The sequence below is a fragment of the Cladophialophora bantiana genome, assembly GCF_000835475.1.
Source record: "Cladophialophora bantiana CBS 173.52 unplaced genomic scaffold supercont1.1, whole genome shotgun sequence".
Taxonomy (NCBI): domain Eukaryota; kingdom Fungi; phylum Ascomycota; class Eurotiomycetes; order Chaetothyriales; family Herpotrichiellaceae; genus Cladophialophora; species Cladophialophora bantiana.
The window spans coordinates 990184-1002563 of NW_015971575.1; the positions used below are offsets into that span (position 1 = coordinate 990184).

At 53.2% G+C, this 12380-nt stretch overlaps 5 protein-coding genes across 5 annotated transcripts; 3 read left to right on the forward strand and 2 right to left on the reverse strand.

Annotated features, from left to right (window-relative positions):
• Positions 1-345: 345 nt before the first annotated feature.
• Z519_00356 (uncharacterized protein) lies at positions 346-2592 on the forward strand (the record flags this gene model as incomplete). The annotated part of the gene is made up of 1 exon (XM_016758115.1): positions 346-2592. The coding sequence occupies one exon, from the start codon at positions 346-348 to the stop codon at positions 2590-2592; it is 2247 nt and encodes a 748-aa protein (XP_016625364.1).
• A 991-nt stretch (positions 2593-3583) lies between these two features.
• Z519_00357 (uncharacterized protein) lies at positions 3584-6565 on the forward strand (the record flags this gene model as incomplete). Its single annotated transcript, XM_016758116.1, has 1 exon — positions 3584-6565. The coding sequence occupies one exon, from the start codon at positions 3584-3586 to the stop codon at positions 6563-6565; it is 2982 nt and encodes a 993-aa protein (XP_016625365.1).
• A 1124-nt stretch (positions 6566-7689) lies between these two features.
• Z519_00358 (uncharacterized protein) lies at positions 7690-8975 on the reverse strand (the record flags this gene model as incomplete). Its single annotated transcript, XM_016758117.1, has 2 exons — positions 7690-8645; positions 8732-8975. 2 exons carry the CDS (start codon positions 8973-8975, stop codon positions 7690-7692), a joined length of 1200 nt encoding a protein of 399 aa, XP_016625366.1.
• Positions 8976-9607: 632 nt separating this feature from the next.
• On the reverse strand, positions 9608-10223 carry Z519_00359 (uncharacterized protein; the record flags this gene model as incomplete). Its single annotated transcript, XM_016758118.1, has 2 exons — positions 9608-9883; positions 9993-10223. 2 exons carry the CDS (start codon positions 10221-10223, stop codon positions 9608-9610), a joined length of 507 nt encoding a protein of 168 aa, XP_016625367.1.
• Positions 10224-10244: 21 nt separating this feature from the next.
• Positions 10245-12306, forward strand: Z519_00360 (tyrosine-tRNA ligase; the record flags this gene model as incomplete). The annotated part of the gene is made up of 5 exons (XM_016758119.1): positions 10245-10549; positions 10601-10754; positions 10802-11088; positions 11151-11523; positions 11575-12306. 5 exons carry the CDS (start codon positions 10245-10247, stop codon positions 12304-12306), a joined length of 1851 nt encoding a protein of 616 aa, XP_016625368.1.
• Positions 12307-12380: the final 74 nt, after the last annotated feature.

The following is a 12380-nucleotide window of genomic DNA, read 5'->3' on the forward strand; positions in this document are numbered from 1 at the left end:
TGGGATACGCTGCTTAGACTTGAGATACCCTGGCCTGGCGTTGATAAAAGACAAAAGCGGTGATGATCCGAGCGGCTGTGCCATCCAATGACACATTTAACATGCAAGCAATCATGTAACAAGTATAGCGTTGGTGACCTTCCTTTTCCATCCTGTACTATGTACCTGTAGATATACTTTAACCTGGAAGCCACGCCTCCTCGGCTTACAACTACGCTATTGTTTTATCTCGCGATAAAATTTTCAAATTTATGCTCCTCACCCTCAGTGTTCTGTGTAGGACACCAGCAACTTTCGCACTCGGAAGCAAGACTTTAGTGATGAACTACTCTTGGGCACCTCGGAATGGATTCAGATTCCAGTTACGTCGAGGACGCCGGCAACAACGAATCACCGCTTGGTCAAGTGTTCCCATCATCGCCACCTCGACAACACCGCCCCGATGCTCTGGACATTAACACATCGCCTCCAGCATCTTCGACAGCCTCACGGACCGTCCCGTATGTAATATCAGACAACCCGTTTGCACAAGGAGAAGATGGCAAAACATACTTTACTCGCCCTAACCGCTTCTTCGGCGCCGCGTCGACCTGGAATTCCTGGACCAAGGTGGAAAGGACTGTGGCTCTCAGCTTGGATCGTGTGCGCAGTCAGGATCTGAGTATTCACCTGTTCAACGCTTTCGGGCTGAAGCGGAAGTTAGGCCAGCAGAGTGGGAGAGAAGCAAAGCGGAGCAAGAAGGGCAAGGAAAGAGCATCATCCATCCTCTCGACGGCAGCCGAGTGTGATGACGAGCGACTCCTTGGACGGGGCAACGGAGGCAGATACGGTCTTTCCAAATCTTGGACGGCCTGGCCTATGCCTCCTGATCAGGTCCCGAGGGAAGAATTACTCCCCCGTACAGTATTAGAGGGCGAATATCGCGTGAAGGGAGAGACGCGACCCAGTGCCAATCTTGAAGAGTGGCTGATTGCAACTGCTACGCGGATTGCTAGAGAAAGATGGAATGCGAGGCAATGGGAAGAAGACCTGACCTCAGCCGTCTCGTTGGATTGGGATACGAAAGTCGACTACGGAGATGTTGATGTGAGCGCGCCTGAAGATGTACTCGACGACGACGACGATCATCAAGAAGTAGCAGAAGAGGCAGAGGCCCTCCACTTGCCGGAAACTACCGAGGAACCAGTGTTCTACTCCCAAGCGTTTTCTTTTTCCGACGATGACCAGGAAAAAGGTCCCGTCTCGGGCGGCGAAGAGAAAAGGGGCAGTGACACGGATGATGTGGAGCGACGCCCCGTTCCACTCGCAGATGATGAAAAAGCACGCGGATACTTTCTCGCCAGCGCACGGCACATTTTAAGGAAAGTCGATGACTTGCTGCTCGGTCTCCATAAAGCAAGATACGCCTACGCGGCGAAGTCACAAAGCAACCGAAGGGGGAAGAATTCTCATAGTCCTGGAGACGACACAAGTGATTTCTCTCGAGGAAGAAGCGGGTCGCGTCCAGCATTAAGGCAGAAGGCACGTTCATCGTCCGCATATACCGACTTATCGAGCGCCTCCACCACCTCGATTACATCTCGTGCGCGGTCTCGGAGAGTCGAGAATCTCGGCTTACGGGATTGGAGCGATGTGATAGGCATGGCTAGCCTGACAGATTGGGATTCCTCGGTCGTCGAACGGGCGAGTGGACGATGTGCGAAGCTGTTTGGCGAGACGATGCTGTTCCGCACATTCTACGAGGGACAGGGCAAGGAAGGAAGTGAATCGCACTTTACCGAGCAACTTGCCAACGATACCGGGAGCCTAGCGCCATCTCAAATGGGAGAACAAGAGACAGAGTCCAACGGAGATGAGCCACTCGCAGTGCGCACCTCCAGACCCTGCGAAAGGTGTCTAGCCACGAAGGTTGAATGCCGGCCTGCGGACGGCGAGCCTGGACTCTCAAGAACATGCAGGAATTGTCGGGAGACTCGGAGCGCGTGCTCGGGAATCAAGGTAGACGTGGTCAGAAACGAGCGGACCTGTCCATACCGGACCTGCCCGAGACATAAGGTCCCATTTCGGAAAGGATGGCACCTCCAGCGGCACATCAACAGCATGCACGGGCAGACAGGGACAGGTGGCTCCGGAGCGATCGAGAGAGGACCAGGCTCGAGAAATGCCAGTATTGGCGCCAACAGTGCCTATACCGACTTCGATGCTGACGATGAATCAAACGAGGACTCAGAGCGCCAAATCCTCTGCCCTGTTCAAACATGCCCACGAGCGAAGATGCCTTTCTCAAAGGGTAAAAGGCTCTACGAGCACATACGACGCATGCATCCGGAGGTCGATGTTGATGAAGTCAAGAGGAGCGAGTCACGTAGAAGGGGGGAGAGGAGAGGGAGGTGGAGGGATGAGAGACGGACGAGGAGCAAGAGCCGCCCCGGTGACGGGAGCCGGAGCCAAAGTCGGCATCGGAGTCGCCAGGCAGGCAAGACGAGGGAGGGTGATGACGAGAGTCCGAGCGAGAGTGAGGATGAAGGCTGGGTGGAGGAGTATAGGGAGGACTCTGTCAATGAGGACGATAAGAAGGGGTATGGATGTTGATGTTGATGTTGAACGTAGGGCCGGTTGGGGTGGGTTGTGCCAAGCGATACCGCCAAGTCGCTTAATAATGGACGGAGCAACAATGGCGGCGCGGCGAGGCTGACGAGGCTCCCACCTGCGAAGTCAATGTCTTGGCGATTGCTCCACCTGGTCTTTCCCCCCCCCCCGTTGCATCATTGATTAATTACACCTGTCTACACAATCAAACGCATTACGAGTCCTATGTATGCCGTCTGTACATCCCATCTCACCTGGAACCCCAGCGCCGCAATCATCGAAACTCGAGCTTCAAGCGTGACGGTGACAGTCCCCGTTCTCAAAGGCAGCCTGTCCGAAGGCTAGAGTTTTAGAGCAAGAAAGCGATGCTTGCAAACGAGTCGATCTCCCTTCAAAATGGCCTGGATGAATATCCTCCGGCGCCGCTCAGGCAGATGAGGAAGGGCACAAAGTCGTGTCAGGAATGTAAGTACACTTCGTATTTCTGCTCCTCTCGGGATATCTGTTCACCTATTCTTGCTTTTTGCTCCATTTATACTTTGGGTATTTCTCCTAGCCCTGGCACGCCCTTGTTCCATTTCCTCTCGCTAATGAGAGGTCTATCGTATTCCGGAAACCGTTGGGCAATTCCCGTGCTTAGGTCTCCCAAGATAAAGGCGGGGAGGGCAGAAAGGCTCAAAGTGATCCGAGTTTGAGAGCTCCGTTCTAAAGGCTCTTTCAACTCTCATCCATTTTCAGTCCTTGGACAGATTCGAGTGGATCTTCTCCGTTCAAGTTCTCATGTCTCTATCTTTTTTCAATCCTGCATTTCCTTCAATCTTCTAGGTTGAACCGCTGGTCTGTCGATTTCCTACACGCCAAAAAACCAAGACCGATTGTTAACAACCAATCTAATACAAAATTTAATTACCAAGGTCGCCGCCGCAAGATAAAATGCAGCTACCCGCCCACACCACCTTCTTCTCCCTCACAAGTCCCGAGCATGACAGGGGCGATGGCGTCGGAGGAGAGAAAATGCATCCAGTGCAGCAAACACGACCGCACGTGCCAAATCCAAGGCTTCGTCGCCTTGGACACTTCGGCCCAAAGAGGCCCAACGGGCGTCTCGACTTCCCTGAAGCCGAGCCAGCGTCAACCGAGGATCTATAAAAGGCGACGAGAGATGCGGTCGTCGACTAATCATTCCGACGACGACGAGCAGCCGCGGGTGAAGATCCACGTGGACAGGATGGATTCCATGGTCGCGCGGCTTGCGCGAGAGCGGGAGAAGGTGAGGCAACACGGCGGAGTGGTGCTCACTGATCGCTCAAATCAATCCCAAAGCAATAACGTTGCTTTCTTGGGCGGCCCTGCAGGGCTTGGGTCGACGTCGGACCTAGACAACGGACACGAGCTGAATCCGAGTTTCGATCTAAGTGGAGACATTGGTCTCAATCCCGGAAACGCTTTCGCCAGCGCCTTGAATTTCGACTTTGACTTCGAAAATGGGACCACTGACGTCTATTTCAACGCCAATAACCTGGGAGGCGACTCTAGGCGGATCCGGCCACACGACTTTTTGGGACAGGAAAAGGGAAACAGAGTAGGGTCAGCTTCGTCCGTGTTCAACACTCACCCACTCCTTCCAGTTCAGGAGGAACTCCAGGAATCAGGAAATTTTCCCGGAAAAACAAACGTCTGTCCCACAACTGCTGCAACATCCTTGGAAGAGAGCAGCAAGACCCTTAGCCCCTTGCTTTCACAGTTGTTTAACAACGAGATGTTTACGCGCACCACGCCATGTAGTACCGCAATCCTGGCGGAGAAGATTGAAATGATGAATTTTTCCGACAACACCGATGATGCGACGGATGCCGAAAAGTTGCTCTCGACAATCTCCTGCGAACCACATGTGCTCGAGGTGCTGGATATTTCCGTTAAATGGTGGATTGCGTGGAGGGACCAGGCGGTCGCGATGCAGGACGTGACTGTCTCTCTATTTTCCAAGGATGACAACGAGGAGGAGCAGCAGACACAGGGACAAGAGAGTTCGACTTTGGAGTGTATAGCCCCTGCACTACACAGCAACGCAACGGGAACCACGTCCTCTTCAACAAGACCAGATTCAGGTACGAGTTTGGGAATAAGGGGCCACCATTCCGACGCACCTATGTCCTTCCGGGACTTCGTGCTCACCAAACTGTCTCACTCACAAGAACCCGTGTCGCTTGCCACGGGCCTCCTCTGTGTCGCAATGTCGCTCTACCAACTGCGCCCGGGCGTCGACGATGCAAAACTCAACATCTCTGCATCTCCGTCCGACCTCGCCGACCGAATAGTGCTGGCGGTGGACACAATCGTCCTCTGTCCGACGTCCCAACACAAACACACCCGCGACCCTGGCGTGCTGTTGCTTTTGATGATCCGCGCCAAAATGTTCGCCGAGAGCAACCAATTGCGCAAGTCTTGGTTGTGCATCCGTAGAGCGCTGGAAATCGCGAAGGACACAGGATTCACGGAACCGAAGATGCCGCTGCTCGGCGACGGTCTGGGCGAGTATGCACCCAAGGTGTGCGGACGGGAATTGACCAAGCTCTTCTACCGACAGCGCTTCATCGGCTCGATCATGGAACTCGACCGGCTCATGAGTATGGTCTTGGGCTTTCCACACGCCGAGGACGTCAAATTTACAGATCAACTAGCGATGGCCGTGTTGAAGGGCGAGAGCCAGGGCCAGAAGACGACCCCCAGTCAAGGAAGCGGAGGCGGAGCAGCGTCGACAATATCAGTGGATATCAAAATGCGGGCCCTGAGACGAGTGGTGTCCATCGTCGCGGGCCGGGTGAACGACCGCAATGGAAGCGGTGATGCAGACGGCGTCAAACACCGGACCACGATGGACATTCAAGCGACATTGACCGAAGCGGCAGCCGCCATGCCTCAAGGCTGGTGGAACGTGGGATCGCACCTCGAGACTTCCGATCCGTTTCTGGCGCACGAACATCTAACCACGCAAATGTGGTTCTGGCAGGTCCAGTCCTTCCTCCATCTACCCTTTATGCTAAAACTCCACTCCTCCGCTATCGGTGCTGCCACAGCCCGGAGCCAGAATCACCACGACCACGACCACATCCAGAACGGCAACAATACAACCACAGACCCGTACGAAGTGAATAAATACCTCTGTCTCCAGGGTTGTCGCGGCATGATCCGAGTCTTCAACCTGCTCCGCTCAGACCCTTCGCTCGCAGTCTACATCTGCAGCTGCGAGGACTTTCAAGGGGTCTTCAGTGCGTGTATACTCATGGTAGGCTTGCTGATGCGCATGTCATATTGTTCGCGGACGCCGCCCGAGCCCGAGGAATGCGAGGGGGCCATAGGAGGAAACGTCGGCGAGGACCTCGCTCTCATCGAGGACATCAAGGATATCTTCCGGTACCGTGCCACAGAGCAGGGCGGCAGCATCAGCAGACAGGGCCTGAGAGTGCTGGAGGAGCTCGGCTCCTTCTTGTACGAAGACGAAGACGTCGATGGCGGCTTGCCCGATCGAGCCGAGCAGGTCAAGCGCCGGATCGTTGTCCTCCCGTACTTTGGGGCAATTCATCTCGAGTTGAGGCCGCCACGGCATCATGTGCGCGACATCGCCAAGGCCAAGGCCAGGGTAATGCCGCAAAGTAGTGCGATTCGGGGATTCAGTGCAGGAGAAGAGATGGCATGTCCGAGGACATCTGAGCAACCTGTCGAGGGACGAACTATAACGGATCGTCCCGGACAAATAGTCGAACCCGTGTGCTTACCATCTTCCAACTGGGACCGCGAAGCCAATCTCGACGCCGATGCCAGTGGCGGTCTTGACGCCGACACAGCGCTCCAATTCTCCATGCCAGAGACGAATTTGGATTGGGATCGCTTTCTCTACGGGCACGAGCTGGCTCAGAATTGGAGTGCCGACCTGCCTGAATGGCCCACTACCACGGAAATGGGCATGCTACCTTGATACGGTAACAAGACAATTCTGCGATCCAGGATCTGGGATCGTATCGCCTAAGGAATTGTCGCGGCCTCTTTGAGTCAAGCGTACGGAGATCGAAGAGACCCAAAGGAAGGACAGGCGTGGAACATATGCGGATTCGACCTCGAACTCGACGCCCGCCAGAAGGACCGCTCTGTAGCATGGTCGGCACTTTTTTTTTTCTCCCGGTCTCACTCACTGGCTCAGATATATACAATAGCGACATAGAAACGCTCACCGAGGGTTCCATAAAATAAGGCACCCAATAGGAGCGGTGTTTGAAAATGTAGGTTATAGATGTATTCGAGCTTTGCTGCTGGGGTATGTATGTTATTATGTAAACCCCGGGCATGTACGTGTTCCTCACAGGCAAGTTGCGGGCCTGTCCCGGACGTGGATGCTGTGATGACTGTCACTCGACGTGCAGCTCGAGTTGCGGAGGCCTGGTGCTCCCGTTTTATCCTACGGCCGTTTTTTATGCATCGTCGTCCAACTGTCGGGTGTCACGGACGGGCTGTCAGTTAAGAAGCTAAAAGGATGCAAATGTCAGCGCGCGGGGATCCTTGGAAGCTGCTCTCCCTTTTGATAGCAGTAGTGGAATCGCACTTACAGACCGGGTTGGGCGCGAGCTTGCCGGAAAACCACCATGTCTTGCACTATGCTCTCGGTGTGATTTGGATGTGTCCAATGAGCCGTCGTTGTGAGAACCTGATATCTCGCTCTTGGCCCTTTTCGAAGTTCGGTGACGACTCGGAAGCAAGGGAGTGTCTGAAGATGGAAATGGACTGTGCGGTTCATCCACTGAAGACTTTTTCCCTATCGCAATCTGATCAATTCCGTCCAAAGAACTAGACAAGCCGAGGCTCGCTCACAGCAGAAGGTCCTTCCGACCGTAATTTTGGATCCCGCTGGGCTTTACCGGCCCAGAGCTGATGACGGCTTTGAATAATTCCTTCTACAGTTCAAACCACGACCATGGAGCGCTGAGAGACCGTAGATTCTTTGATTCCATGAATCCGATCGGCAGGGATAAACAGCTAACGCTCTGTCTTCCAGGATGCTCCAGTAAGAGAGACAGGGGGTCGAACTAGATCCGTGATCTTACTCGTCTAGCCTTTCCGTGCCATTTCCCGGACGGCATCTGCATAGAGAAGTTCAGATTCTCTCCTTACGCGCCGATGATGAGGACATTCCGATACATTGCCGGGGACAAGTGCAGAGATATTGCTCCGTCCTCGTTCAATCGCGTCAAACGACGATGAGCTCTGTTGTCGGCCCTTCTCAGCATCGATCTCCACGTCATCAACGTGCCGAGAGGAGCTCTTCTTGAGCTCGTCCATCCACTCTGGTGGCGACGTACTGTCGGCTGCAGACAAGCCTCTTAGCTTAGAGTTGGACGATCTGTAACTTTGGTCAACGAAGTCCGCGTTACCGTTCACGGTAGGAAGGCTGTCGGTCCTGTCATTGGAAGTGAGATCGAAAGGATTGCTCAGGCTCAGCGTCCTCGGGTTCTTGAGGCCTGCGACCTCTACCAGTTTGCTGAGAACTGCGAACTCGAGTTTCAGCTTTACCGAGTAGCAGAATCCTTTGAATGCAATCTCAGGAATGTGTAGGTTCTTGTACTCAATGACCAGCAGAGCGATGTCCAAGCAGATTATAACGATGTTTATGACGAATAGCTGGGTCATCACTCGATGGACACGCCTCTTTTTCTTCTGCTCAGACGTGTTTATGGAGGAGGTGGCGGACTGGGTTTGAGCCTTGACTATATCCATCGTCTTCCATAGGTAGATCCCGGAGATGATGAATTCCTGAAGGCAGAAGCCCGTCATCTGGATCTTTTCCACGTAGGTGTAGGCGCGAGAGAAGGGTGCCTGAGCAGGTGGCGAGGTATAATAAGATCCAAAGACGACCACAGTTGTTGTAGTATGGAAGCAAATGGCGTCAATGATGATCATCCATTTGACGTACTTCAGGATCCGGTCGTTGCCTTTTCCCAGCACAATTCCCAGTCGTGAGTATAGTACCACACTCTGGCCTGTGATGGCCGTCCACCAGCCATAGTCTGCAAATCGGTTTAGCTAGTGCTGAGCAGGACGGAGTTGACAGGAGACAAAACAGGCTTCCGGTTTAGACAGTTGGAGAACTTACTGTTGATGACTAGACCGACGACACTGGCGGTCACCCGGAAGTAGAGCAATATCAACCCGACAATGTAAGGGACCAGTCCCGTTGTTGCTACCAATAGCGACCAGAAGTAGAGGCCGCGGTAGACGGCGAAAGTTGTGAAGATCAGCAGAATGAGCTCTAATGCATTGTACAGAGACAGCGCCGAGGTGATAGTGACGATGATAGTAGTAGTGTCAAATTTGCCTGTATAGTAACTGTCCGTCATCACGCTGGAGGATGCTGTTGTATTTGACGTAGCAGGGTATTAGCATGGCGGGGGTATTGGCGGCAGTAAGGAGCGACGTCTGTTCAAAATGCAGTGATGATATTCGCCAGCGTCAACTCATCACAGAGCGTACAACGTGTCTATCTGAAGGAGAAGAAACTTGAGTTGAGCATCAGTGGGGAGGACGCCTAACATATCGGCTGAATCTCCGCCGGAGGTTCTTTCAGACGGCGACGGGTTTTGGGAACCACATAGGCTGGACCTCGCCGGGAACAAGACGCGTCGTTAATCCAAGATTCCGGGTAGTTGTGAGCTAGGATCAGCAGGAGAGCAGCGGATTCGAGGTCTAAACACCATGATGCGCGTCAAGCGTGGAAGGATCCGAACCGTTGGGATGCGTTGCATGGGGATCGTGGAAGGAACCAAAGCTATTACGTTATTAACAAGCAATGATCTTCGCCGCTCCCGGGCAAGTAGCTGGCGGGCTGGTAAGCTGGTTAACCTGTTCCGGTAGGAGAAAAGGAAAGGGATGTGTTGACGAACGCAGTTATTAAGTCGGTGTGGCTTGTGGAGAGGACAGACGTGCCGTTTGGGGCAGCAAAATGGCGGAGGCGGGGGGAACAAGGGAGCCCTCACCAGCCTGCAGATGGCTGTTTCCCGAAGGCAATGGGGGTCGACGAAGGATTCAATGAGTATGAGAGCGGCATCAGGTCGAGACTGTGCAGAACGGTAGTTGCGGCAAATTGGTGTTTCGTGAGAGCGAAGATGGCGATAGCCAAAAACAAGTCATTCGGATGGATAACACCGACTTGCTCGTCCACGATGAATCCGGTCAGTCTGCCCACGAATAGACAATTGTTGGTGACCATTTCGCTTGTAGATGCACCAGCGTCTCGCCCAATACTTACCTGGTGAGATCAGTTCACGTTTTCGTTCCATTTGTCTTTTGCCATGTCTCGCAGAACTGCTCATGAAAGGGCATAGGATGAGGGTCGCCCACCTACCTAGTCAGCATACATTATCCTTGACGCCTAGCTGGGAACTTGATCTGTTGGCGAGGTGGAGTGGTGCAAATACGGCATGTATCAAGACTACTCGATCAGGAAGCAAAATAGTAAAAGATGATTGCTGGTGGAGAGTCTGGCGGGCGGCTGCACTGTGGGATGTTGGCTGGTCTTGGCTCATGTCGGCAGCCTCTGTGCCGAAGCCGCTCGCCGCCTCGCCGCGTCCCTGAAGCATGACTCGCATGGTCACTTTTTTTGCGCAGTCATGCTCAATTTATTGCGCCCATATTCCAACACTGCATGGGCACAGAGCCTCATGAAGACCACAACCCCTCTTCGCACAGCTGGTCGCTCCCTCTATATCTGCCAAACCTGTCGCCGTCATCTCCGTCAGCGGAATGCCCCTTCACTCCCATCGTCTCGTCAAAGATGGATCACCCAAGTTCATGTGCGAAGAATCCAAGAGGCGGAAGAAGAATGGCGTGCAAAAGCCCGAGAAATCGAAAAAGGCAATATGAAATCGATGCTCACCATACTTGAAGAGCGGGGATACGTCAACCAAATTGTTGGGTAAGAATCTTCCCAGGCAGCATCAAAGGCCTGTCGTTGACAAACCGATAGCACAAGGGAAGATTTGGACAAGCTACTCACACACCGACGAGTCGGAGTGTATGCAGGCATAGACCCTACCGCCCCTTCTTTGCATGTTGGTCACATGGTCCCTTTCATGGTCTTAGGTTGGTTCTACATCCACGGCTACAAGGCCAATTTTATCGTAAGCAATAGCATCCGGCTCGCGAAATTCTCGCTGACTTGCATCAGTTAGGGGGGTTTACGGCTAGCATTGGCGATCCTACCGGCCGTCTAAAGGGCAGAGAAACCATGTCTCCCTCACAGAGGAAAGCCAACATGGCAGGGATGCATATCCAATTGAAAAGGTTGGGCGCTTCAATTGAAGCATACGCCGCGCGAAGGGGATACACGCGGGAATGGGCCTGGCGCAGATCTCTCGAGAACAACGTAACATGGTGGTCTAAAGTCACGGCAAGAGAGTTCCTGTCCATCCTCGGCCGAAACATACGTATAGGTCCGATGCTGGGTCGAGACACGTGAGCACACATTTCTACTGAACCCTTCGCCCGTTCCCTTGGACACTGACCACGGCTTTCAGGGTGAAAAACCGACTGGAACATGGGGATGGAATGTCCTTTGCTGAGTTCAGCTATCCGCTGGTCCAGGCATGGGACTGGTGGCACCTATTTCAATCCGGCTGCCAGCTGCAAGTTGGCGGTGCCGACCAGTTTGGAAATATTCTTGCGGGCGCCGAAGCTGTGAAGCAAATTGCCAGAGAGTCTCACGAGTACCAGGTTGCCTTGCGGCAGACACAGCTTCTCGACTCAAACCGCGGTATCGAGCTTAATTCTGATCCCATGGGGTTTACTGTGCCTCTCCTGACCACGGCCTCTGGAGAAAAATTCGGAAAGAGCGCCGGTAATGCCGTCTGGCTCAATCCGGAAATGACCAGCGTCTTCGATCTATATCAGGTATGCGATTATACCCCGTGCGGAACCCGGCAAAGCTGACGGGAGTCAAAGTTCTTTCTGCGGTCCTCAGACTCGGATGTTGAAAAGTACCTGAAGTTGTTGACCTTCTTGCCCTTGTCCGAAATTAGGGACATCATGAAAGAACATGAAAAAGATCAATCAAAACGGGTGGCGCAACATAAGCTCGCAAAAGAGTTTGTCGAGCTCATCTATGGGGTACATGCTGCCGAAAAGGCCGAAAGTGAACACCGTCAACTTTTCAGGAAAAACATTAGTCTCAGCGACATGAAAGCAGGCTTAGCAGAGACCACAACGCCCGAAACACATTCCTCTGGAATACCATTGTTTGCGCACCCTTCGTTAAACAAGCATGCCCAACCCTTGCGACGGGAAGACAACATGTCCACCCACATCAAACTCCCACGGAGCCTGGTCTTCCAGAAACCTATGAGCAATATTCTCTGGTCGGCAGCCATGGTAACGTCAAAAACAGAGGGCCAGCGCCTTATCAATGCTGGAGGAGCGTACGTAGGGGGGGCATCCGACGCGAAAGCTGAAATGGATGACAGCCTGAGCTTCACACCTGTCAAGACATCAGACTGGAAAGAGGTGCAAAAATGGATCATCGATGACAATCTGCTCATCCTTCGCACGGGCAAATGGAGGATCAAGATTGTCAATATTGTTCCAGACGAGGAATATGCGAAGCTTGGATTGACATGCCCTGGGTGGGAGGCACTGCTGCAGAGCAAGGAAACTCCCGACTTGACCACGGGAAACTGACAAGGCGGGGAAGATGAGATAGTGGTTTGCAAAGCATTGTGACCTTAGTTGTAACAACAGAAAACCCTTGCATC